Source organism: Mustela putorius, unplaced genomic scaffold (assembly GCF_011764305.1).
Source record: "Mustela putorius furo isolate JIRA1106 unplaced genomic scaffold, ASM1176430v1.1 tig00537269_pilon_pilon_pilon, whole genome shotgun sequence".
Classification (NCBI taxonomy): Eukaryota; Metazoa; Chordata; class Mammalia; order Carnivora; family Mustelidae; genus Mustela; species Mustela putorius.
In genome coordinates, this window is record NW_025422407.1 from 2843 (window position 1) to 26910 (window position 24068).

A 24068-nucleotide genomic window follows, 5' to 3' on the forward strand; every position below is an offset into this window, starting at 1 on the left:
TGACTGAGCCAGCCTGACATCCCTTGGGGACTTGGTTTGACTTTAGTTCCGCTCTGCCACTCTGACCTTCCAGGAGCAGTTGCTGTGGCCAAGAATTGTCACACACCCACCTTCCACATCCAGGAGAGCTGACGTAGCCAGCACTGGGGTAGGTCGCAGGTCTCCTCCTCCTCCCTGCCCGGTCACTGCCCACGCCCATCCCCAGACCTCAGGTCCTTGCAGCCTTCCATTGGGGGGCACCTGGATGCCCCTCTCTCTTCCCCACATAAAAGTTGTTGTTGGAATTCCAGCCACGCCAGGACTCTTGGGGAGACAGAAGACCTCCCCCTCTCTGCTGCTCTAGGGATCACGTTAATGTGTCCTTTGCAAACCTCCAAGCGCTTTTTGGTGAAAATGGCCCCCTGAGATGACCAAGACATTGCTGAGGTTCAGACATCAGTACTGTAGAGGCCAAGATTCACCCTTCCCAGCAGTCCTGAAAAAAGAGTGGTGTAGATGATTCCCTACAATGCCCTTCTTTACAAGGTCCTTGGTTCCCTCTAAAGTGAAACCAAGATGCTCCTCCCACCTATCTTTCCTTGGAAGCCAAGCCCCTTTGTAGTCTGTATAAGATTCCCTCCTCAGGGATCCCAGGATCACAGAGACTGGCCTTCTGCTCTGTCCTAGGGACCAAGCTAGAGATCCAGGTCAGTGGCTGAAGAGGAGATCTCTGGGACTCCTTCTATTTATGCGTTGGATTGGAGGGACCAGGGTGGCTGAGGTTAGCACCTGAGAAAGCTTGGACAGGACCAATATGGGGATGGAGCATGTGGGCTGCTGGGAACCAATGATACTGGGGGAGGGAAGCATTTCTCTTGGGAATACTATGGCATCCCTTTGTGATGCTGGTGTTAGGCACTGGGCTCTTTCCCTTGCCTTGCAGGACAACAGGTCCCTGTCCATCATGATTCTGCAGGTCATGGTGGTAGTTCAGGGATGCCATTCAGTTCACGGTTTATTCAAAAGCATTTTCTGCTAAGCCCCTTGAGCACTGGGTATAAATGTATTTATTTTTCAAATGTACTTTATTTATTTTTTATTGTTTTAAAGATTTTATTTGTTTATATGAAAGAGATTGATAGAAAGCACAAGCAGAGGGGGCAGCAGAGGGTGAGGGAGAAGCAGGCTCCGCATTGAGGAGGGAGCTGGGCTGGAGGTGGGGCTCATTCCCAGGACACCTGATCATGACCTGAGCTCAAGGCAGACACTTAACAGACTGAGCCACTCAGGTGCCTCCTCAAATGGATTTTAAATTTTACCTCTAATATTCAGACAAAGGACTGTAGGATTTTAGTTTACTGTCAAGTCAGCACCCAGAGGCAAAGACCACCTCTCTCCAGCTAGTGGGACTTAAATGCTCTTAGACAAGAGTGTATGTGAGCGTCTCATTCCTTGAAAAATTGCACAGGAGAAGGGGTACCTTTCTGACTGACCCAAATGGAGACTGTGAGCCAGGGAGGCCACAGGTACGAGCTGGGGTTCTTTCAAAGGCAATGTTTTTCTCCTCTCCCCCTTTCCTGGCTAGGCTCTTCCAGAGGAGTCAGACCACCATGGAGAGGATCTTCATCCTGTTCCCACCACTGGTCCTGGTGTTGCTGGTGCTTGGCTGTGTCCAGCCTTCGCTGACCAAAGAGTCTCAGGCTGAGAAGTTCCAGCGGCAGCACATGGACCCAAACACCTCCACTGTCACTGCCAGCTATTGCAATGAAATGATGAAGCGCCGGAGTATGACGGTTGGACGGTGCAAGCCAGTGAACACGTTTATCCATGAGCCTCTGCATAAGGTCGAGGCCATCTGCTCCCAGGAAAATGTCCGCTGCAAGAACGGGCAGTCCAACTGCTACAAAAGCAGCTCCAAGATGCGCATCACCGACTGCAGCCTGAAGAAAGGCTCCAAATACCCCAAATGTGACTATGAGACCAAGCAGCTACAGAAATCCATCATCGTGGCCTGTACGTATAAACACATACGTATACCTGAGACAGTCCACTTTGACGGTTCTGTGTAGGTCTGCACCTGAGGCCAGAGCAGCGAGATACCCCACCTCCCTCATGGTGACACCTGCTTCTCCCCTCTCCCCTCCTTCCTCTTAGAGAAAGAACTCCAACCAGGGCTCCTATCCCAAACACACACACATTCTTGCCCAGCATTTGCCCCTGCATGGTTTCGGGGTGGAGGGGGCCCGTGTGAACCAACTTCACTGCTTCTTTCAATAAAACACTGTTGCAACCACCTGGATTTCTGAAGCTGTCGCCATCTGGTACTGTCTGTGTGATTGCATTCCTGCTCGGGTGAGAACTATAAATTTGGGTAGATTTGGTAAGCATCGAATAGAATCATTACATGCCTTTGCTCCTGATTCTTGGTTTTCAGTGACCTGAGATTATTCCTTTTCTCAGAGATGCCTTGCTGCCAAATATGAAGCTGTTAAGTATGGGCTATTTGAGATGAAAGGGAGCTACATCTGGGACTGTCCTGCTGGGTGAGCTGATGCAGGGTGAGCTCAAATACCAAACTCTCTGGCATGGAAGGAAGGACAGGGTGACCTCAAGAAAATCCTGCTCAGACTCTGGCTGGGCAGGAGTAGGGGATGAAATTATGATCCTAAATTTTCGTTTTCCTTTTATTGAGTGAACTATTACCAGATCACAAAAATGGCCATCTCTTAGTTGGAAAGTTGGAACCTTCCATTTAGGAGCTAGAGGGGTCTGTAAGGATTATTAAATTGCAGGAGAATAAGTAGGATACTCGAGTATCCACTTTAATTGGATGGGCCTGCCTAGAATGCTGCAGAAAAAAATTCTAATAAGTGATGTGGTTGAACAGTAGCCTCCGTTGAAGGCAGGATGGAGGTAAATCTGTGTGTTCCACTTGCCATCCCTGAGATAATGTAATCCTCACTTTTACAGAGGAACAGCCTGAATCTCAGAAAGGTTAAGTGACTTGCTCAAGGCTGCTGCTACATAGTGGCACAGCTGAGACTAGACCCCAGGTCTCCTGGCCTCCGGTCCTTATTCTTTCTGCTACCAGAGTACACTCAGGAAGAAAATCCTGCAGTCTCCCTTTTCTTTTCTTTTTTTTAAATTTTTCTTAATGGTTTTATTTATGTATTTGAGAGAGAGAGAGAGCATGAGAGGAGAGAGGTCAGTAGGAGAAGCAGACTCCCTGCCGAGCAGGAAGTCTGATTAGGGACTCAATCCCAGGACTCCAGGATCATGACCTGAGCCAAAGGCAGTCGCTCAACCAACTGAGCCACCCAGGCACCCCTCCCTTTTCTTAAGTGCAGTGGAGAGGTTCTCCTATGTGACTCAGTCTGTTAAAGGGCCTACTCTTGATTTCAGTGCAGATCATGATCTCGGGGTCCTGGGATCAAGCTCTGTATTGGGCTTTGTGCCCAATTAGGGCCTGCTTAGGAATCTCTCTCTCTCTCCTCCTCTGCCCGTCCCCTGTTTGCACATGATCTCTCTCACTCTCTCTCTCTCTCTTCCTCTCTCTTTCTCTCTCAAATAAATAAGTAAATCCCTTAAAAAAGAAGTAAGTTAGAGGAGATTATGGATATGGCATCAAGGATGTAGGTACAGGGAGACCTGAGAAATAAGATCAGAAAGGATGGCATAGTAGGGTACTTAGTTCCCTTGGTTCTGTTGACCTCCTGTTCTGGAAAGTTCACTGATCAAATCACTCAGGATGAGGAGGAAAATCATTTTTTCTCACAGGAAGCATAGCTTCACTTTTCCAGAAATCTACCTTCGTTTCTTGGACTTTTAGGAATGGTGGGTGCACTCTATGGCAGCCTTGATATTTTATTTAAGTTCCATAATGTGATGTCCAGAGCTTGTAGTTTTTGCAGCATCCATGCACTCCTGAAATTCCTTCAGCCAGCCTAGACACACAGAGATGTCAAACCATCAATTCTTTCCTCAATACATTTTTTTCTTTTTCCTTTCTTTTTCTTGTAAAGATTTTATTTACTTATTTGACAGAGAGAGAGAGGACAAGTAGGGAGAGCGACAGAGGGAGAGGGAGAAGCAAGCTCTCTGGGAGCCTGAGGCAGGGCTCAATCCCAGGACACTGGGATCATGACCTGAGACTTTTAATGTCTGCCTTTGGCTCAGGTCATGATCCCAGGGTTATAGATGGAGCCCCACCTTGGCCTCTCTGCTCAGCAGGGAGCCTGCTTCTCCCTCTCCCTCTGCCTGCCTCTCCCCCTGCTTTGTGCTCTCTCTCTCTGACAAATAAATAAAGAAAATCTCAAAAAATAAAAATAAAAATAAGTCAGAAATAAATAAATAAATAAACACATCTTGCACCTGGAGATGACAGGGGTGTGAAAGGTGAGAAAAACATTGGAACAGAGGCTAGTTCCCTCTGTCACATTCTATAAATACATTTTGTTAAAAAAAAAATGACTACCTAGGAAACAAAGCCCTGACAAGCCAGGTAGTTCAGTCTGGATGATATGCCCTTCTTAGAGATGAGACTCAGAGGCAGCCCGAATGGGCAGAACCGACCTTAACCCTATCGAACCCTGCCTCTCTCTGAGCAGCAGTGCCCAAAGAAGAGCACTGGATCTTGAAAGTAGCCCCTCAGGACTCTGCTGCTCCCTGCTATCGCCACCCTGTCTGGGCCTCAGGACAATCTCTAGCATGGGGAGAGTCAGAACTACCTTGTAGTCTGGTGTGACAGTTCAGTGAGGCAATTTAGATAAATTGTCTTACAAATGGGAACTTTCAATCTGCTCCAGAATATGCTCCAAGTGAATGTAAAAATAAGCTAGCTGTCCATCCTAGTACCTTAGTTTGTCCGCCATATACTAAAATGGCTTATTTTAACTGTCTCCCCTATTAAAAGACCAAAGTCTAATCCAATTGATATGCCTGGCTAGCTCAGTCGGTAGAGCATGAGACTCTTAATTCAATTGATACTGATTTCTCAGATACCCATTACAAAAAAAAAAAAAAAAAAACAATCTGAGGGTTTTGAAGGGGCAGGGGTGGAAGGTTGGGGGAACCAGGGGTGGGTATTAGTGAGGACACAGATTGCACGGAGCACTGGGTGTGGTGCAAAAACAATGAATACTATTACGCTGAAAAGAAATAAAAAAATTTTAAAAAGGAAAAAATCATAATCATAATAAAAATAACTACTCAGGAGGGAGGAGTCAAGATGGCGGAGAAGCAGCAGGCTGAGACTACTTCAGCTAGCAGGATATCAGCTAGATAGCTTATCTAAAGATTGCAAACACCTGCAAATCCATCGGCAGATTGAAGGAAAGAAGAACAGCAATTCTGGAAACAGAAAAACAACCACTTTCTGAAAGGTAGGACTGGCGGAGGGACGCCTGGCTGGCTCAGAAGGTTGGATGACTGCCTTCGGCTAAGGTCATGATCCTGGAGTCCCAGGATCGAGTCCCACATCTGGCTCCCAGCTCCATGAGGAGTCTGTTTCTCTCTCTGACCGTCTCCTCGTTCATGCTCTCTCTCAAGTAAATAAATAAAATCGTTAAAAAAAAAAAAAAAAGGTAGGACTGGTGGAGAATTGAATCCAAAGCGATGGGAAGATAGACCCCGGGGGGGGAGCGGCGGAGCAACGAAGCACAAAATCAGGACTTTTAGAAGTCTGTTCCGCTGAGGGACATCGCTCCAGAGGCTAAACCGGGGCGAAGCCCATGCGAGGTCAGTGTGGCCTCAGGTCCCGCAGGGTCACAGAAGGATTGGAGGTGTCTGAGTTTCGCAGAGCTTGCGGGTATTGGAACGGGAAAGCCGGCTACAGAGACAGAGCCGACAGGATTACCTTGAACCAGACACAGGCTCGGTGAGCTCGGAGTGCGGCTGGAGGTCAGGCAGACTGGAGTTACTGGGCGCTGTTCTCGGAGGGTGCACTGAGGAGTGGGGCCCCGGGCTCTTGGCTCCTCCGGGCCAGAGACCAGGAGGCCGCCATTTGTATACCCGTCCTCCGGAACTCTACGGAAAGTGCTCAGGGAACAAAAGCTTCTGAAAGCAAACCCAAGCAGATTACTCAGCCCGGAACCCTAATAAGGGCGGTGCAATTCCGCCTGGGGCAAAGACACTTGAGAATCACTACACCAGGCCCCTCCCCCAGAAGATCAACAAGAAATCCAGCCGAGACCAAGTTCACCTACCAAGGAGTGCGGTTTCAATACCAAGGAGAGCAGCAGAATTCCAGAGGAGGAGAAAGCAAAGCAAGGAACTCATGGCTTTCTCCCTGTGATTTTTTTTATTGCAGTTAATTTAATTTTTTTCTTTTTCATTTTTTTCTTCTGCTGCTAAAATTTTTTTTAACTTTCACCCTTTTCTTTTTTAACCTTTTTAAACTAGTTTATCTAATATATATATATTTTCTTTTTTATATTTTTCTTTATTCATTTTCTTTTTTTTTAATTCTTTTCTTTTTTTTTTCTTTTTTTCATTCTTTCTTTTTGAACCTCTATTTATCCCCTCCCCCCCCTCACAATTTGGGATATCTTCTGATTTGGATAAAGCATATATTCCTGGGGTTGTTGCCACCCTTTTAGTATTTTACTTGCTCCTTCATATACTCTAATCTGGACAAAATGACAAGGTGGGAAAATTTACCACACACACACAAAAAAGAGGCAGTACCAAAGGCTAGGGACGTAATCAATACAGACATTGGTAATATGTCAGATCTAGAGTTCAGAATGACAATTCTCAAGGTTCTAGCCGGGCTCAAAAAAGGCATGGAAGATATTAGAGAAACCCTCTCAGGAGATATAAAAGCCCTTTCTGGAGGCTTTTTCTCCTTTCTGGAGAAATAAAAGAACTAAAATCTAACCAAGTTGAAATCAAAAAAGCTATTAATGAGGTACAATCAAAAATGGAGGCTCTCACTGCTAGGATAAATGAGGCAGAAGAAAGAATTAGTGATATAGAAGACCAAATGACAGAGAATAAAGAATCTGAGCAAAAGAGGGACAAACAGCTACTGGACCCTGAGAGGAGAATTCAAGAGATAAGTGACACTATAAGACGAAACAACATTAGAATAATTGGGATTCCAGAAGAAGAAGAAAGAGAGAGGGGAGCAGAAGGTATACTGGAGAGAATTATTGGCGAGAATTTCCCCAATATGGCAAAGGGAACGAGCATCAAAATTCAGGAGGTTCAGAGAACGCCCCTCAAAATCAATAAGAATAGGCCCACACCCCATCACCTAATAGTAAAATTTACAAGTCTTAGTGACAAAGAGAAAATCCTGAAAGCAGCGCGGGAAAAGAAGTCTGTAACATACAATGGTAAAAATATTAGATTGGCAGCTGACTTATGCACAGAGACCTGGCAGGCCAGAAAGAGCTGGCATGATAGTTTCAGAGCACTAAACAAGAAAAAAATGCAGCCAAGAATACTATATCCACTAGGATATTATTGAAAGTAGAAGGAGAGATTAAAAGCTTCCAGGACAAACAAAAACTGAAAGAATTTGCAAACACCAAACCAGCTCTACAGGAAATATTGAAAGGGGTCTCTAAGCAAAGAGAGAGCCTACAAATGGTAGATCAGAAAGGAACAGAGACAATACACAGTAACAGTCACCTTACAGGCAATACAATGACACTAAATTCATATCTCTCAATAGTTACCTGAATGCTAATGGGCTAAATGCCCCAATCAAAAGACACAAGGTATGAGAATGGATAAAAACCAAAGCCCATCTATATGTTGCCTCCAAGAAACTCATTTTAAGCCTGAAGACACCTCCAGATTTAAAGTGAGGGGGTGGAAAAGAATTTACCATGCTAATGGACAACAGAAGAAAGGAGGAGTGGCAATCCTTCTACCAGATCAATTAGATTTTAAGCCAAAGACTATAATAAGAGATGGGGAAGGACACTATATCATACTCAAAGGGTCTGTCCAACAAGAAGATCTAATAATTTTAAACATCTATGCCCCTAACATGGGAGCAGCCAACTATATAAACCAATTAATAACAAAATAAAAGAAACACATCAACAATAATACAATAATAGTAGGGGAGTTTAACACTCCCCTCACTGAAATGGACAGATCATCCAAGAAAAAGATCAGCAAGGAAATAAGGCCTTAAATGACACACTGGACCAGATGGAGATCACATATATTCAGAACATTTCATCCCAAAGCAACAGAATACACATTCTTCTCAAGTGCACATGGAACATTCTCCAGAATAGATCATATCCTCAGTCCTAAATCAGGACTCAACTGGTATCAAAAGATTGGGATCATTCCCTGCATATTTTCAGACCACAATGCTCTGAAGCTAGAACCAAACCACAAGAGGAAGTTTGGAAAGAACCCAAATACATGGAGACTAAACAGCATCCTTCTAAAGAATGAATGGGTCAAACGGGATATTAAAGAAGAATTGAAAAAATCATGGAAACAAATGATAATGAAAATAAAATGGTTCAAAATCTGTGGGACACAACAATGGCAGTCCTGAGAGGAAAATATATAGCGGTTCAAGCCTTTCTTAAGAAACAAGGTCGGTCTAAGGTACACAACCTAACCCTACACCTAAAGGAGCTGGAGAAAGAACAAGAAATAAACCCTAAGCCCAGCAGGAGAAGAGAAATCATAAATATCAGAGCAGAAATCAATGAAATAGAAACCAAAAAAACAATAGAGCAAATCAACGAAACTAGGAGTTGGTTCTTTGAAAGAATTAATAAAATTGATAAACCCCTGGCCGGACTTATCAAAAAGAAAAGAGAAAGGACCCAAATAAATAAAATCATGAATGAAAGAGGAGAGATCACAACTAACACCAAAGAAATACAAACTATTATAAGAACATACTATGAGCAACTCTACGCCAACAAATTTGACAATCTGGAAGAAATGGATGCATTCCTAGAAACATATGAACTACCACAACTGAACCAGGAAGAAATAGAAAGCCTGAACATACCCATAACCAGTAAGGAGATTGAAACAGTCATTAAAAATCTCCAAACAAACAAAAGCCCATGGCCAGACGGCTTCCCAGGGGAATTCTACCAAACATTTAAAGAAGAACTAATTCCTATTCTCCTGAAACTGTTCCAAAAAATAGAAATGGAAAAAAAACGTCCAAACTCATTTTATGAGGCCAGCATCACCTTGATCCTAAAACTAGACAAGGATCCCATCAAAAAAGAGAGCTATAGACCAATATCCTTGATGAACACAGATGCGAAAACTCTCACCAAAATACTAGCCAATAGGATTCAACAGTATATTAAAAGGATTATTCACCACGACCAAGTGGTATTTATTCCAGGGCTGCAAGGTTGGTTCAACATCCGCAAATCAGTCAATGTGATACAACACATCAATAAAAGAAAGAACAGGAACCACATGATACTCTCTATAGATGCTGAAAAAGCATTTGACAAAGTACAGCATCCCTTCCTGATCAAAACTCTTCAAAGTGTAGGGATAGAGGGTACATACCTCAATATCATCAAAGCCATCTATGAATAACCCACCTCAAATATCATTCTCAATGGAGAAAAGCTGAAAGCTTTTCCGCTAAGGTCAGGAACACGGCAGGGATGTCCATTATCACCACTGCTATTCAACATAATACTAGAAGTCTTGGCCTCAGCAATCAGACAACAAAAGGAAATTAAAGGCATCCAAATCGGCAGAGAAGAAGTCAAATTATCACTCTTCGCAGATGATATGATAGTATAAGTGGAAAACCCCAAAGACTCCACTCCAAAACTGCTAGAACTTGTACAGGAATTCAGTAAAGTGCCAGGATATAAAATCAATGCACAAAAATCAGTTGCATTTCTCTACACCAACAACAAGACAGAAGAAAGAGAAATTAAGGAGTCAATCCCATTTACAATTGCACCCGAAACCATAAGATACTAGGAATGAACCTAACCTAAGAGGCACAGAATCTATACTCAGAAAACTATAAAGTACTCATGAAAGAAATTGAGGAAGACACAAAGAAATGGAAAAATGTTCCATGCTCCTGGATTGGAAGAATAAATATTGTGAAAATGTCTATGCTACCTAAAGCAATCTACACATTTAATGCAATTCCTATCAAAGTACCATCCATCTTTTTCAAAGAAATGGAACAAATAATTCTAAAATTTATATGGAACCAGAAAAGACCTCGAATAGCCAAAGGGATATTGAAAAAGAAAGCCAAAGTGGGTGGCATCACAATTCCGGACTTCAAGCACTTTACAAAGCTGTCATCATCAAGACAGCATGGTACTGGCACAAAAACAGACACATAGATCAATGGAACAGAATAGAGAGCCCAGAAATAGACCCTCAACTCTATGGTCAACTAATCTTCGACAAAGCAGAAAAGAATGTCCAATGGAAAAAAGACAGCCTCTTCAATAAATGGTGCTGGGAAAATTGGACAGCCACATGCAGAAAAATGAAATTGGACCATTTCCTTACACCACACACAAAAATAGACTCAAAATGGATGAAGGACCTCAATGTGAGAAAGGAATCCATCAAAATCCTTGAGGAGAACACAGGCAGCAATCTCTTCGACCTCAGCCGCAGCAACATCTTCCTAGGAACATCGCCAAAGGCAAGGGAAGCAAGGGCAAAAATGAACTATTGGGATTTCGTCAAGATCAAAAGCTTTTGCACAGCAAAGGAAACAGTTAACAAAATCAAAAGACAACTGACAGAAATGGAGAAGATATTTGCAAACGACATATCAGATAAAGGACTAGTGTCCAAAATCTATAAAGAACTTAGAAAACTCGGGTGCCTGGGTGGCTCAGTGGGTTAAAGCCTCTGCCTTCGGCTCAGGTTATGATCCCAGGGTCCTGGGATCGAGCCCATATCGGGCTCTCCTCTCCGTGGGGAGCCTGCTTCCTTCCTCCTCTCTCTCTCTGCCTGCCTCTCTGCCTACTTGTGATCTCTGTCTGTCAAATAAATAATAAAATCTAAAAAAAAAAAAAAAAAAAAACTTAGCAAACTCAACACCCAAAGAACAAATAACCCAAACAAGAAATGGGCAGAGGACATGAACAGACATTTCTGCAAAGAAGACATCCTGATGGCCAACAGACACATTAAAAAGTGCTCCATATCACTCGGCATCTGGGAAATACAAATCAAAACCACAATGAGATATCACCTCACACTAGTCAGAATGGCTAAAATCAACAAGTCAGGAAATGACAGATGCTGGTGAAGATGCAGAGAAAGGGGAACCCTCCTACACTGTTGGTGGGAATGTAAGCTGGTGCAGCCACTCTGGAAAACAGGATGGAGGTTCCTCAAAATGTTAAAAATAGAACTGCCCTATGACCCAGCAATTGCACTACTGGGTATTTACCCTAAAGATAAAAACGTAGTGATCCAAGGGGGCACATGCACCCGAATGTTTATAGCAGCAATGTCCACAATAGCCAAACTATGGAAAGAACCTAGATGTCCATCAACAGATGAATGGATCAAGAAGATGTGGTATATATACACAATGGAATATTATGCAGCCATCAAAAGAAATGAAATCTTGCCATTTGCGACAACATGGATGGAACTAGAGCGTATCATGCTTAGCAAAATAAGTCAAGCAGAGAAAGACAACTATCATATGACCTCCCTGATATGAGGAAGTGGTGATGCAACATGTGGGCTTAAGTGGGTAGAAGAAGAATCAATGAAACAAGATGGAATTGGGAGGGAGACAAACCATAAGTGACTCTTAATCTCACAAAACAAACTGAGGGTTGCTGGGGGGAGGGGGGTTTGGAGAAGGAGGTGGGATTATGGACATTGGGGAGGGTATGTGCTTTGGTGAGTGCTGTGAAGTGTGTAAACCTGGCGATTCACAGACCTGTACTCCTGGGGATAAAATATATGTTTTTAAAAAATAAAAAAATTTAAAAAAAGAAGATATGGTATATATACACAATGGAATATTATGCAGCCATCAAAAGAAATGAAACCTTGCCATTTGCGACAACATGGATGGAACTAGAGCGTATCATGCTTAGCGAAATAAGTCAAGCGGAGAAAGACAACTATCATATGTTCTCCCTGATATGAGGAAGTGGTGATGCAACATGAGGGTTTAAGTGGGTAGGAGAAGAATCAATGAAACAAGATAGGATTGGGAGGGAGACAAACCATAAGTGACTCTTAATCTCACAAAACAAACTGAGGGTTGCCGGGGGGTGGGGGTTGGGAGAATGGGGGTGGGGTATGGACATTGGGGAGGGTATGTGCTTTGGTGAGTGCTGTGAAGTGTGTAAACCTGGCGATTCACAGACCTGTACCCCTGGGGATAAAAATATATGTTTATAAAAAATAAAAAATTAAAAAAAATAACTATTCAGTTGTACCCAGAATGTTCACTTTTCCTACGCTTCCTTAGGTCTGGTAACAGTAAGTGCATCTGCAAGGGTTTCCTGTTGTCAACCCACAGCCCCCGGAACCCACACTCATGTGGGAGCTTTAGAACTTATCTCCAGGAAAGACAGTAAAACGCAAAGGAATTTATGGACAGCACGTGAGCTACAGATAAATCCATGGGGCTTCCTGCTGCTGTTTTGTTCCAGTATATTCCTCTTAAGTGCTTTTATACTATTAAAAGTTGGGAAACAAACATAATGTCCTGAACATGGAACTGGTTAAAATATGATGCATCTCCTTACAATAGAATACTATGAAAATAGAACCAAGTACACCTTTGCAACTAACATGAAATTAGTCCAAAATACATTCTTAGTGGGAAAGAGGAAACAGTGTATTATATTGCGTATAATTGTTATTATCTGTGAAGGAAAATGAGGGAACACATGCACATGTATACATGTTAATTAACTTTTTGAATGTTTTCTTTATTTATTTGAAAGAAAGAGAGAGAGCATGTGAGCAAGGGGGAGGGGTAGAGGTCAAGAAAGAAGCAGACATCCCCACTGAGCAGGGAGCCTGACCACTCAAGACCAGGGGCTCCAATCCCAGGATGCAAGAATCATGACCTGAGCTGAAGGCACACGCTTAACCCACTGAGCCACCCATGTGCCCTGTCAATAAACTTTTATTTTTATTTTTTTGTAATAATATATTTGTTCATTATTATTTTGAAATTTTTTATTTAAATTCAACAGTTAACATATAATTATTGTTAGTTTCAGAGGTACAGGTCAGTGACTCATCAGTCTCATATAATCCCCAGTGCTCATTACATCATGTGCCCTCCTTAACGTCCATCACCCAGTTACCCCATCCCTCTACCCCTCTCCCCTCCAGACACCCTCAATTTGTTTCCTATCATTAAGAGTCTGTATGGTTTGTCTCCCTCTCTGGTTTCCTCTAGTTTTATTTTTTTCTCTCTTCCTCTATGATCCTCTGCTTTGTGTCTTAAATTCCACAGATCAGTGAGATCATACGATAACTGTCTTTCTCTGAATGACTTCTGTCACTTAGCATAACGTCCTCCAGTTCCACCTAGTTGTTGCAAATGCCAAGATTTCATGTTTCTGATGGCTGAATCATATTCCATCAAATATATTAATAATATTTCATACTTAAAACTGTGTAATAGATAAAGATGGTGAAGGGACATAAAAAACTGAACTGCGTCTGGAAAAGAAACTGGGGCCTAACAAACAACGACCAAAGGAAAACATCCTTTTTACCAGATTTGTTTCTCAGTATTGCATTTACGCTTACCATTTACATGTGCGATGCATACATAGCTATAAAGGAAAAAGTCAAAGAAACTACCTCATTGCAGCCCCTTCTCGGTCGGTAAGGAAGATCCTGGTAAATAGAAAGTCCAGACAATGAGGTTAGGAAGAAAACTTAAAAGGACCACCTTGATGAAACCTTGAGTTGACCCAGACACCCCCACCTGTCACCCTGCAGCAGCCCCGCAGACGGAAGCACACACCCTCGCCTTCCGCACATCTAACCACTGACAGGATGGAGAGCTCGTGGTACCCAGTAGGCGCTCTTTATCCGAAGCCTATTGGCTTACTTTCGCGCAGTGTTCCTCAGAATTTCAAAGAGCCTTTGGCAAGCCACCTCTACGGAAGAACCAGGAGGTCACGTTCTGGTCCCCGGGCGCGCGGCAAGGGCGGCGCAGCGCCCCCTGCCGGCTCTGGCAGCGGCGACAGTGGGACCCCCCCGAGAGGTCGAAGGTGCGAGGCGAGAGCTGGCGTTTCCCCACCTCCGCAACCCCCTCTAGCGGCAGCGCCTGGTTCACGGGCTGTGACCCCGGGTCCGGGGTTGGCGCCTCTGGAGGAGGCGGGAGGCTCTCCCTGTAGAACCTCAAGACCTCTCTCCGCGAGCCGTGACCCGACCCCGCGGTGGCGGAGCCCCTGGGGGTGAAGGGACCTGGGAATAACGGGGAAGACCCGGTGTCTCGGGGCTCAGGGGCCGCGCCGCCCGAGTGTTACTCGAGGAGCCCGGGAGCTCGAAGAGCATCATCCCGGGCGGGAGCCTGGCTCTCCCGAATCGAAGCCCAGCACCGCGTCACCACCCACGGCCCCGTGCGCACAGATTCCCCGGGCGGGCCCTGGCGTCCTTCCTCACTGTGCCCAAGAAGAAGGAGGGGAGCTGGGGAGGAGCGGGGGCTGGGCGGGGAAACTCAGCCAGAGTTCCTGCCCCCTGCTGGCGGCAAGGTGCCGTTACACGCGCGGTTATTGAGGGTTGAGGAATGGAGGCCAGCATCAGCTCCTCTTCATGGTCAAGGCCTCAGCCTCTGGAAAGGCTAGGAGAGAGGCAGTGGGTCGGGGGTCGATGACGGCTGCGGATTTCCGAGAGAAGGCATTAAAAAGAAGAACTGAGGTGCCCACAGATAAAGAGCGGTTGGATCACCTGCACTTGCCACTTAGGGGAAAGGGGGTGCCTCCTCCAGGCCCCCCATTAGGCCTCATGGATGGCCAGAGTGGAGATTCAGTTGAGTGAGGAGGTGGTCAGGGCTGGCCGGGAGCCCACATCAGTCCGTGACCTTGACATCTCAGGAATATGGTGTAGTGGCAGTTGGGCCTTTCGTTGGCAGAGCCTTATTCAGTAATCATTTCTTGAGTACCTGCACACTAGAGGAATGTGGGACTCATCAGAGAACACAGCAGACCAAACCAAAAGGAGGAAGAGGAGGAGGGGAAGGAGGAAGGGGAGGGGAGGGGGGAGGGCAGGAGGAGAGAAAAGAAAGAAAGAAAAAGAGAGACAAAAATTGTAAGTATGTAAATTATATAGACCGGTAAGGTCATAAGGTCTATGGGAAAATGTAACAGGAAGGCGAATGGGGGAAGCTATGAATCACATTTTTAAGTAGGGTAGTTAAGCATCCTTGATAAGGTGAGGCTTAGCCTTGCAGTGTCCTTAGCCTTGCAGAATATCTAGGGAAGGGGAGGTGATTTCTTAAAGAGAGCCTGCCTGTCTTTTCGGAACAGCAAAGGCACGAGGCATTAGGAAGAGTGAGTGAGAGGGAAGATAAACAGTAGGGGATTTGTTCTGAAAGGGGAAGGTGTGGGAGGACAGATTACTTCCAAGCATAAGGACTTTTGTAAGGATTTTAGGTTTTATTCAGAGTGAAATGAGGCATTAGAAGATTCTGAGCAGAGTTGCATGATCTGAGTTATATTTTGAAAGGATTACTTGGGCTGCTGTGTGAAGTTAAGGGTAGAAGCAGAGAGTGCAAGTCCCAGATGTTTATAAGGATCTTGGTGGGAAGAAATGGTCTCTCAGACTAGGTGGTAGCAGTGGAGGTAGTGAGAGATGGCTGGATGTTACATGCTGGATTAGGTTTGAAGGTGAAAACAGCGGACTTTACTGACAGGATGGGAGAGGGACCAAAAAAAAGGAATCAAGAACACCACCAAAGTTGTTGCCTCAAGATTAAAAGGATGCTATTACCTTCGACTAAGGAAGGGAATATTAATGAAAGAGCAGCTTTAGGGGAGGAGAAGAGAGGATCAGTCATTCCACTTGGGACGTGGTAAGTTTGACGTGTCTATTAAACAAACACTGAAGATGTCAAGTGGACACTTGGATATATGAGTCTGAAGTTCAGGAGGGAGAGCTGGACTAAAGGTATAAATTTGGGAATTTGGGGACTATCAATGGCATTTAAAGCCTTGAGACTGGATAAGATCACAGAGAGAATATGTGGATAGAGAAATGGACACCCTGACCCTGGGGCTCTCCCCATATGAGTACCAGGGAGAAAAAGGGGCCTAAGAAAAATGCTCTGTGAGGTCGCTGAAGAGCCAGGAGATGGTGGCGTCCTAGAGACCAGTTTGGAGCTTGACTGTCTGCCTTGAGGCAGGACTGAGAGCACGATGCTTTTCATCCTTGCTTCTGTCATAAAAAGCTGCATTCTTTCGTCAGCCTTACCAAGGAGGAGGAGTGGTCAACTATGCCAAATGCTGCTGAGCATGGAGCAGCAGCCCTGTGAGAAAGGGAAAGCTCTCGCTTCACACTCACCTCGAGCGGTAGAGCCGAGAAGTCTGAAGAGTTGGTTACCAAGTTCATGGCCTTAGGATGCCAGGGTGGCTCAAGCAGTTAAGCACCTGCCTTCAGCTCAGGTCATGATCCCAGGTCCTGAGATTGAGTCCCACATCGGGCTCCCTGCTCAGCAGGGATCCTCCTTCTCCCTCTGCCTGCCACTTACCCTACTTGTACTCTCTATCTGACATACACATAAATAAATAAATAAATAAGTGCTTTTTAAAAATATATTTATACCAAGCTCTTGGCCCAAAAGAAGACAGTCTTGTCCAGGAGTGAGTAGGAAGAGGATCCACATCTTAGTCACGCTTTCTCTCCCAGAAGAGGGAACGAAGAGGCAGAGTAGGGCACCTGTGTCTCACTTCCTCTGATTCAGGTCCCCAGTCCCACCTTCCCTAGACCCCAGACCCTCAGCATTTCACACTCTCCGCCTTTCTCCTTTCTCCTCACTCTACGTTCTCCACTGATGAGCTCACTTCGTTATATCCTCCTCCTCTTGCACACCCAGTCCCAGCTCCTGCCTCCTTCCTTCCCTCCACCCCACTACCTGCAGACCTCTACAGATTGCACGTAGACCCTCCTCATTTGGTTAAATGGCCACATAGTCCTAACGGAGTCCTCATATCAAGGAGCCATGTATTTAATTCCCAGTTCTGTCAGCTAGACCAATTTTCTGTGTCAGCTAGACAAATCATCCCACCATTCTGGTCCTCAGCTGCTAAATGAAAGACTTGGAATGAAAGACCCAACAAATTCCTCCCAACTCGGACTCTCCATAGTTCTCTGAATCCTTGAGAAAATGGAGGTGTAGGAACATGTGTGTAAAGAATTTCAACAGAAAATGCAATTCACATTTCTGAATTTTTCTACTAATGTAAATCTGATTTTCCTAAAAGATTATACCTAAATCCAGAAAAAATAGCCTGACTACATGAAATAAACTTATTGTATTATACATATGTGATGGTTAATTATACGTCTTTTTTTTTAGATTATTTATTTATTTATTTGACAGAGAGAGATCACAAGTAGGCAGAGCAGCAGGCAGAGAAAGAGGAGGAAGCAGCCACTCTGCCAAGGAGAGAGTATGATGAGGGACTCGATCCCAGGACCCTGAGATCATGACCTGAGCCGAAGGCAGAGGCTTAACCCACTAAGCCACCCAGGCACTCCAATTATATGTGTTCTTTAAAAAAACATTTTATTTATTTTTCTGACAGAAAGAGAGCACAAGCAGGAGGAGCGGCAGGCAGAGGGAGATGCAGACTCCCCACTGAGTAGGCAACCCGATGCAGGGCTTAATCCCAGGACCTGCGGGACTCAATCTCAGGACCACAGGATTATGACCTGAATCAAAAGCAGATGACCAACCACTGAGCCATGCGGGCACCCCTTATGTGTCAACTTGACTGGGCCATTGTGTACCTGGATGTTCAATCAAACACTACTCTGGATATTTCTGTGAGGGTGGTTTGGAGTGAGATTAACATATTGTTTAAGTTTTTTTTATTTATACAATCTCTACACCCAGTGTGGGGCTCAGATTCACAACCTTGAGATCAAGAGCCATATGCTCCCCTGACCGAGTCACCAGACACCCTCCTTTTTTTTTTTTTAAGTTTAGGTGAGATTAACATTTAAATTGTTAAACTGAGTGAAGCAGAGTGCTCTTCCTAATGTGGGTGGACCTCATCCAATCACTTGAAGGTCTGAATAGAACAAAATGGTAACCCTTTCCCCCAATGAAAGAGAATTCTCTTGCTTGATGGCCTTCAACTGGGACAACGGCTCTTTTCTGCCTTCTGACCTGCACTGAACATCAGCTTTTCCTGGGTCTCAAGCCTGCCTGCCTTCAGACTGGAACCACACCATCAGCTCTCCTGCATCCCCAGCTTGCTGCCTCACCTTAGAAATCCTGGAACTTGCCAGCCTTCATAACTGCATGAGCCAATTCCTTATAATAAATCCTTATGTATAGCCTCTCGGCTCTGCTTCCCTGGAGAAACCTCACTAATGCAACATGTATATTTATTATTGTTGTTTTGTTTTCATTGCTTTAATATTATCAAGAAAAACATTAAGTATTACATGGAAAATAACATGCAAATCCCTCTCCCTTGGAGCCGTTTTTCAGTTGAGCAAGGGAAAAGTTCAACACAGAACTACAGGGTGATCTTACACCACTGAGACTGATGGTCATTGGCTAATGTCCTGGAGGATACCGCTCAGTCGGTCCACAAACATCAGTGAAGTAGCTCCCATCCTTGGCTAGCTCCAGTAGTTCAACCTCGGGTCTAATAAGAAAGCAAGAGTTTAATTCATTAAGCTTTGATGGATGGGTGCTATACAGCCTAAAATATCTCAGTATCACTCGTGATTTAAATGGCTTGTGGGAGTGTTCTAAATAAACCAGGAAACCACCACATCTTTGGTGAACCTGTTTCAGACTGGGCAATTGGGATTAAGGCTCACAATACTGTCTGGTAGGTAGCCCTCTCTACACTTCCTTGTGTTTTTACCTGTGCTCAGGATCTAGAGTAACCCACCATCAGACTTAGTATTTCTGTGTATCTGGAAAGAATTTTTTTTTTAAGATTTTATTTATTTATTTGACAGAGAGAGATCACAAATAGACAGAGAGGCAGGCAGAGAGAGACAAGGGAAGCAGGTTCCCTGCTGAGCACAGAGCCCGATGCGGGACTCAATCCCAGGACCCTGAGATCATGACCTTAGCCGAAGGCAGTGGCTTAACCCACTGAGCCACCCAGGCACCCTCTGGAAAGAATTTTACTGTTTCCCTGGCAGAAAAGGGAAGACAATCACCTTGTCTGAGGTCGCAGTGCGGTAGGTGAATAGCAAGGCTGTGAATCAAACTCCAAGCTGTCTTTTTAAAAAGCCTGCACACTTTATCAGACAACCAAGCTAGTCCCTCTTAAGGGAAGGATATAAGGCAAGTAGGAGAGAGTAGGGCATGATGCTCCATGAAGGAAAACCCTGGCTTTGAACGAAGAAAGTATCTTAACAGTTAAGGGGCCTACAATTCCCCAGAAAAGCCATCAAAGGGAAAGACCCAACTGCTAAATATATCAGCAGTAATGACTATTCTTGGAAAACATTGTTGGGAAACAAGTTCAAACTGAGAAGCCAGATAATTAGGACGTCCACCCAGGTAAGCGTGTTCATCTCAGAATTTCCCAGACGTCAGGCAACCTACACCATGACTCCATTCCTTCTGTATTGTTAATTAACATTTCCGTTCTCATCAACTCATGTTTTCACACAGCTTGATTCTAAACAATAATACATATGAAGCCAGTGATTTACGATATTGACTATTCATTCACACTGAAATAAACACATGACAATTCATGCTTTAAATGTTTGTGTCCTGCCTTACATCAGTCATCTCAATTCCTACCAGTCGTTCAAACCATTTCATCCTTCTACAAACAGTTTTATCTCAAGTTTCAACTCAAAAAACTTTACCTGGAAAACATTTTCACGAAGAATGAAAGACCCAAGAACAATATGGAAAGACATGGAACCCGGGGAAGCCTGGATGGCTCAGTCAGTTAAGCATCTTCTTTCTGCTCAGGTCATGACCTCAGGGTTCTGGGATGGAGCCCTACATTGGGTTCCCTGATTGGTGGGGAGCCTGCTTCTCCCTCTGCCTGCCACTCCCCCTGCTTGTGCACTTGCTCACTCGCTCTCTCTCTCTGACAAATACGTAAATAAAATCTTTAAAAAAAGAAAAAAGAAAAAAGAGGCCAAGGTCAAAGAGTTGGTCATGTTTATCCAGTTCTGTTCAAAACCAAGCAGGCTTTATAATCTCATGATTGTGGAAATGTTTCTAGTTGCCTCAGTAGAGCTGTTCTTCATATTTTTCATGGAGTCAATAAAAGAACTAAGTTTTGTGACCCATTTATTTCTGTTTCCTCTGATTTCAAGAGTAAAGTAGCACTTTAAAAGCTGAATCTGTCTCAGTTTTAGAAAGAGTCTCTAGCTGATAGTTACATTGAGGTGATGGTGGCCCTACATTTGCCTGCTTTAAGGCAAGCCAAAATCTAAATTTTCTATGTGAAAATTACCATCTGGTTAAGTTATGACTAACTTTAAAACCCCTATTTTAAAAATAACAAGCAAAAACAAAAAACCCACTGGATAAGCCAATCAGAGCGGCTCTTGAGCCAGCTATACCCACTGTTTCTGCAGTGTGTGAGTTCTGCCTCACAAACACTCAGGTGTTGTGGAGTGTAGAATCATGACTATAAGCATTAAGGAGATTATACGCATGACAGCATTGTACTTTACTTAATTCATTTTTACATCCTCATCACCTATAGAAATGCTTCACATACCATGTATATGAATAAACTTGCTTAACAATCAGAGGAATCAAGGAATTTGACAAAGCAGAGTGCTCCTAGCTCTGCATTCAGTCCTGTCCAGGTCAAAATTTGTGTCCATATTTTAGAAGAACATCAACAGTAACATGATTGCATTTTCAGATAAGAATAGAGAAAGATAGTAAAACACTATATAGGTTAATTTTGTTGGAAGATGGTATTACACCAGTTTAAGACTTTAATTCCAATTTTTCTCACCTAGAATAAATTTATCATCTATCTCTTAGCAGTTAGACCTTCCCCACCTTTGTGCCTTTTCCCACACCAATCCATGTGTCAAGAATGCCCATCTTTTCCCTATTACCCAGCAAACCCCTTGCTCATCCTCATGGCTCTGCTCAGATGGAGCTCCCTCTTGCAAGCCTTCCTGAATCCAACAGGGAAAAAATAATTTCCTCCTTCTCCTAAGCTCCCATACCACGTTCATACAAGTGTTATTACTTCTATCACATATTTGGTTTCTCTAATTTCCCATAAGCTACTTGGGGATTATGTATCCTAATATACCCTGTGATTAACAGTTTCAGAAATAGAGTGCACAGTCCACAAATAGCTGGTTTATAAATAAAGATTAAAATTCCCATTCTACATAATGAAATACAATACTGGGAATATAAATGACAGGTGTGTAGAAAACAGCACACATATGAACAAATGCAAGATTCTAGAAACTTAGAGTCCTTTACATAACGCTCATTCTTTTTGAGATTTCCCAAGACAACCTCAGATATCTCTAAAGGAGGAAGAGTTTCTCTTCTTGCTCTCAACTACCGCTAGCCCAATGGAAAGCAAGAGGTAAAAATATCTTTAACTGTAGGAGGATGTCCCAGATGGTGAGTGGTGTGATATTTAGCTTGGACCCCTTCAACGTCCTTCTCCAGTTACCTACCCTATGGCTATCTAAGAAGGCAAAGAAACAAAGAAAGAAACCACTAGCACTTCTAAATACTTACGTTGTGTCAGGCTTACACACACACACATACACAAACACACAAATGTCCTATATACATATAGACAAAGATTTACTATGACTTAAAACAGCAATTGCTTGTTTATTTTCATTATTAGGTAAATTGGCTGAACCCAGCTAGGTTAGCTCAACTCTGGACAACTTGGTTTCAGCTGGACTGGCTCTTAAGGTTATCATTTAAGATTATTTCACTCAAGGGGTGCCTGGGTGGCTCAGTGGGTTAAGCCTCTGCCTTTGGCTCAGATCATGATCTCAGAGTCCTGGGATCGAGTCCCACATTGGGCTCTTTGCTCAGCAGGGAGCCTGCTTCCCCCTCTCTCTTCCTGCCTCTCTGCCTACTCATGATCTCTGTCAAATAAATAAAATTTTTAAAAAAGATTATTGCACTCACATATTGAGTCCCCCAGATGAGATGACTGTACATCGGGTCTTTCTCTCTTGGTGTTCACTGACCCTCCAGGACCCATCTCCCCACATGAATATCTAGATAAGGACAGCTGAATCTCTTTATATTATACTCAGAGCTCCAAAAGAGTGAACACAGAAGCTGTATGTGGTCACCTTCCATTAGTCAAAGCAGCCCAGGGTCAGTGTGAGAGAGGATTATACAAGGTCATATATGTAATGAGATAGACTGGGGAGGCTATCCTGTAATAATCTCCAACACAGGAAAAGCATATCCTACCACAACCCCAACCATTCAGAGCTCTCCAAGACCTACCAATTCAGGTGGTATGAGGGGTTCTATTATCACTGCAGTCTCCATCTCCAAATGAAGCAGTGTGCTAGCTCTTTTTGGCAGCCATTCTGGACTATCTGATATTCCAGTCAAAACAGGGCTTTTGCACCAAGCAGAAGAAATGCTGAAGGCTAGACTAGTCCCCTCACTGGAGTGGCTGGACAACAGAGGTCTTCTCCTCAGGATCTCTCAACCTCCAGAGCCTCTCTCCCCCTATGGGGTCTCCAGTAATGAAGGGTTCTATAAAGACAGTTGTTTTTCTTCTTTCTTGAGGGCAGGGCAACAAAAATACTTCCAATGCCTTCAAATTCTTCAATTTCCCAAATGCAAAAGAAAAGGAAAGAATCACTTAATATGGGATCCTTTATGAATCAGAGGAACACAAGGATTATATACTAGTGATAACCACATAGGTTTAAAGTCTTCATGGGGTGCTTGGGTAACTCAGCCAGTTAAGTGTGAGACTCTTGGTTTCAGCTCAGATCATTATCTCATGGTTTGTGGGAACAAGCCCCATAACAGTCTCACTGCTCATTGGGGAGTCTACTAGAAGATTCTCTCCGTGCTTCCTGCTCTCAATAGCTCACACGTGCATATGCATGCACACGTTCTCTCTCTAAAATAAAGAAATCTTTTAAAAAATAAAATAAAGTCTTCTTAGGCATCTTAGTACACACTCAAAAAAAAATTCTCCTGGAATCCTATCTTATTTCACTCCTTAATGCAATAGCTGCCCTTCTGCATCTCTAGGAAAAGTCATTGATTGAGTGACCAAACCTTTATGTTTGGGTTGAAAGCTCAGCTCCAATTAACATCCTCCTCCCCTTGCCTTGGACAATAGCCTAATACTGGAAAACCATGTTTGTATCTTTAGCCTCAGGGAGTGGTGGGCAGAGAAGGAGCCGTACGGAAGATATGAATTCAGGAGGCAGTGTAAAACTATGTATGTTTTTGCCTATGTATGCTACACCTGATAAAACCAGTATATTACCTAATATACCCAAAACCCTAACGAAAACACATTTACTCACATTACAGATGAATAGGATGCGCTAACAAAGTCTTTGAATGTAAAGCATTTTTGTAGAGATAGTACCATTTATATCAGGTAATGAGAAGTACCACTTGACAACTATATATGCATGTGATCAAATTAATGGCCCAAAATAAAAATACCAGTTTACTTAGTACGTTCTAAAAACATGTGTTTTGGGTGTTGGATAGCTCAGTCAGTTAAGTGTCTGTCTACCATAGGCTCATATCATGATCCCAGGTCCTGGGGTCAAGTCCTATACTGGGCTCCATGCTCAGCAGGGAGTTTGCTTCTCCCTCTCCCCTTCCCCCAGCTTGTGCTCTCTCTCACTGTCTCTCTCTCTCTCTCTGTTGCTCGCTCACTCTCTTTTTCTAAATAAATAAATAAAATCTTTTAAAAATAAAAAATTTAAAA

General features: G+C 43.7%; 2 protein-coding genes across 2 annotated transcripts in view; both read left to right on the forward strand.

The window, feature by feature from the left end:
• Positions 1-582: 582 nt before the first annotated feature.
• LOC101672824 (ribonuclease pancreatic) lies at positions 583-2278 on the forward strand. The gene is made up of 2 exons (XM_004782331.3): positions 583-686; positions 1565-2278. Exon 2 carries the CDS (start codon positions 1590-1592, stop codon positions 2046-2048), a length of 459 nt encoding a protein of 152 aa, XP_004782388.1. The 5' UTR covers positions 583-686; positions 1565-1589; the 3' UTR covers positions 2049-2278.
• The window catches only part of LOC101672053 (ribonuclease pancreatic), a 126583-nt gene continuing 103202 nt past the window's right edge, over positions 688-24068 (forward strand). The window contains 1 exon segment of the mRNA XM_045073798.1: positions 688-760. The gene's annotated coding sequence lies outside the window, so the exon portion shown is untranslated.

What these genes read in the sequence shown, in the direction of transcription:
- LOC101672824 (XM_004782331.3), top strand. Translation starts at nt 1,590, where the DNA reads ATGGAGAGGATCTTCATCCTGTTCCCACCACTGGTCCTGGTGTTGCTG.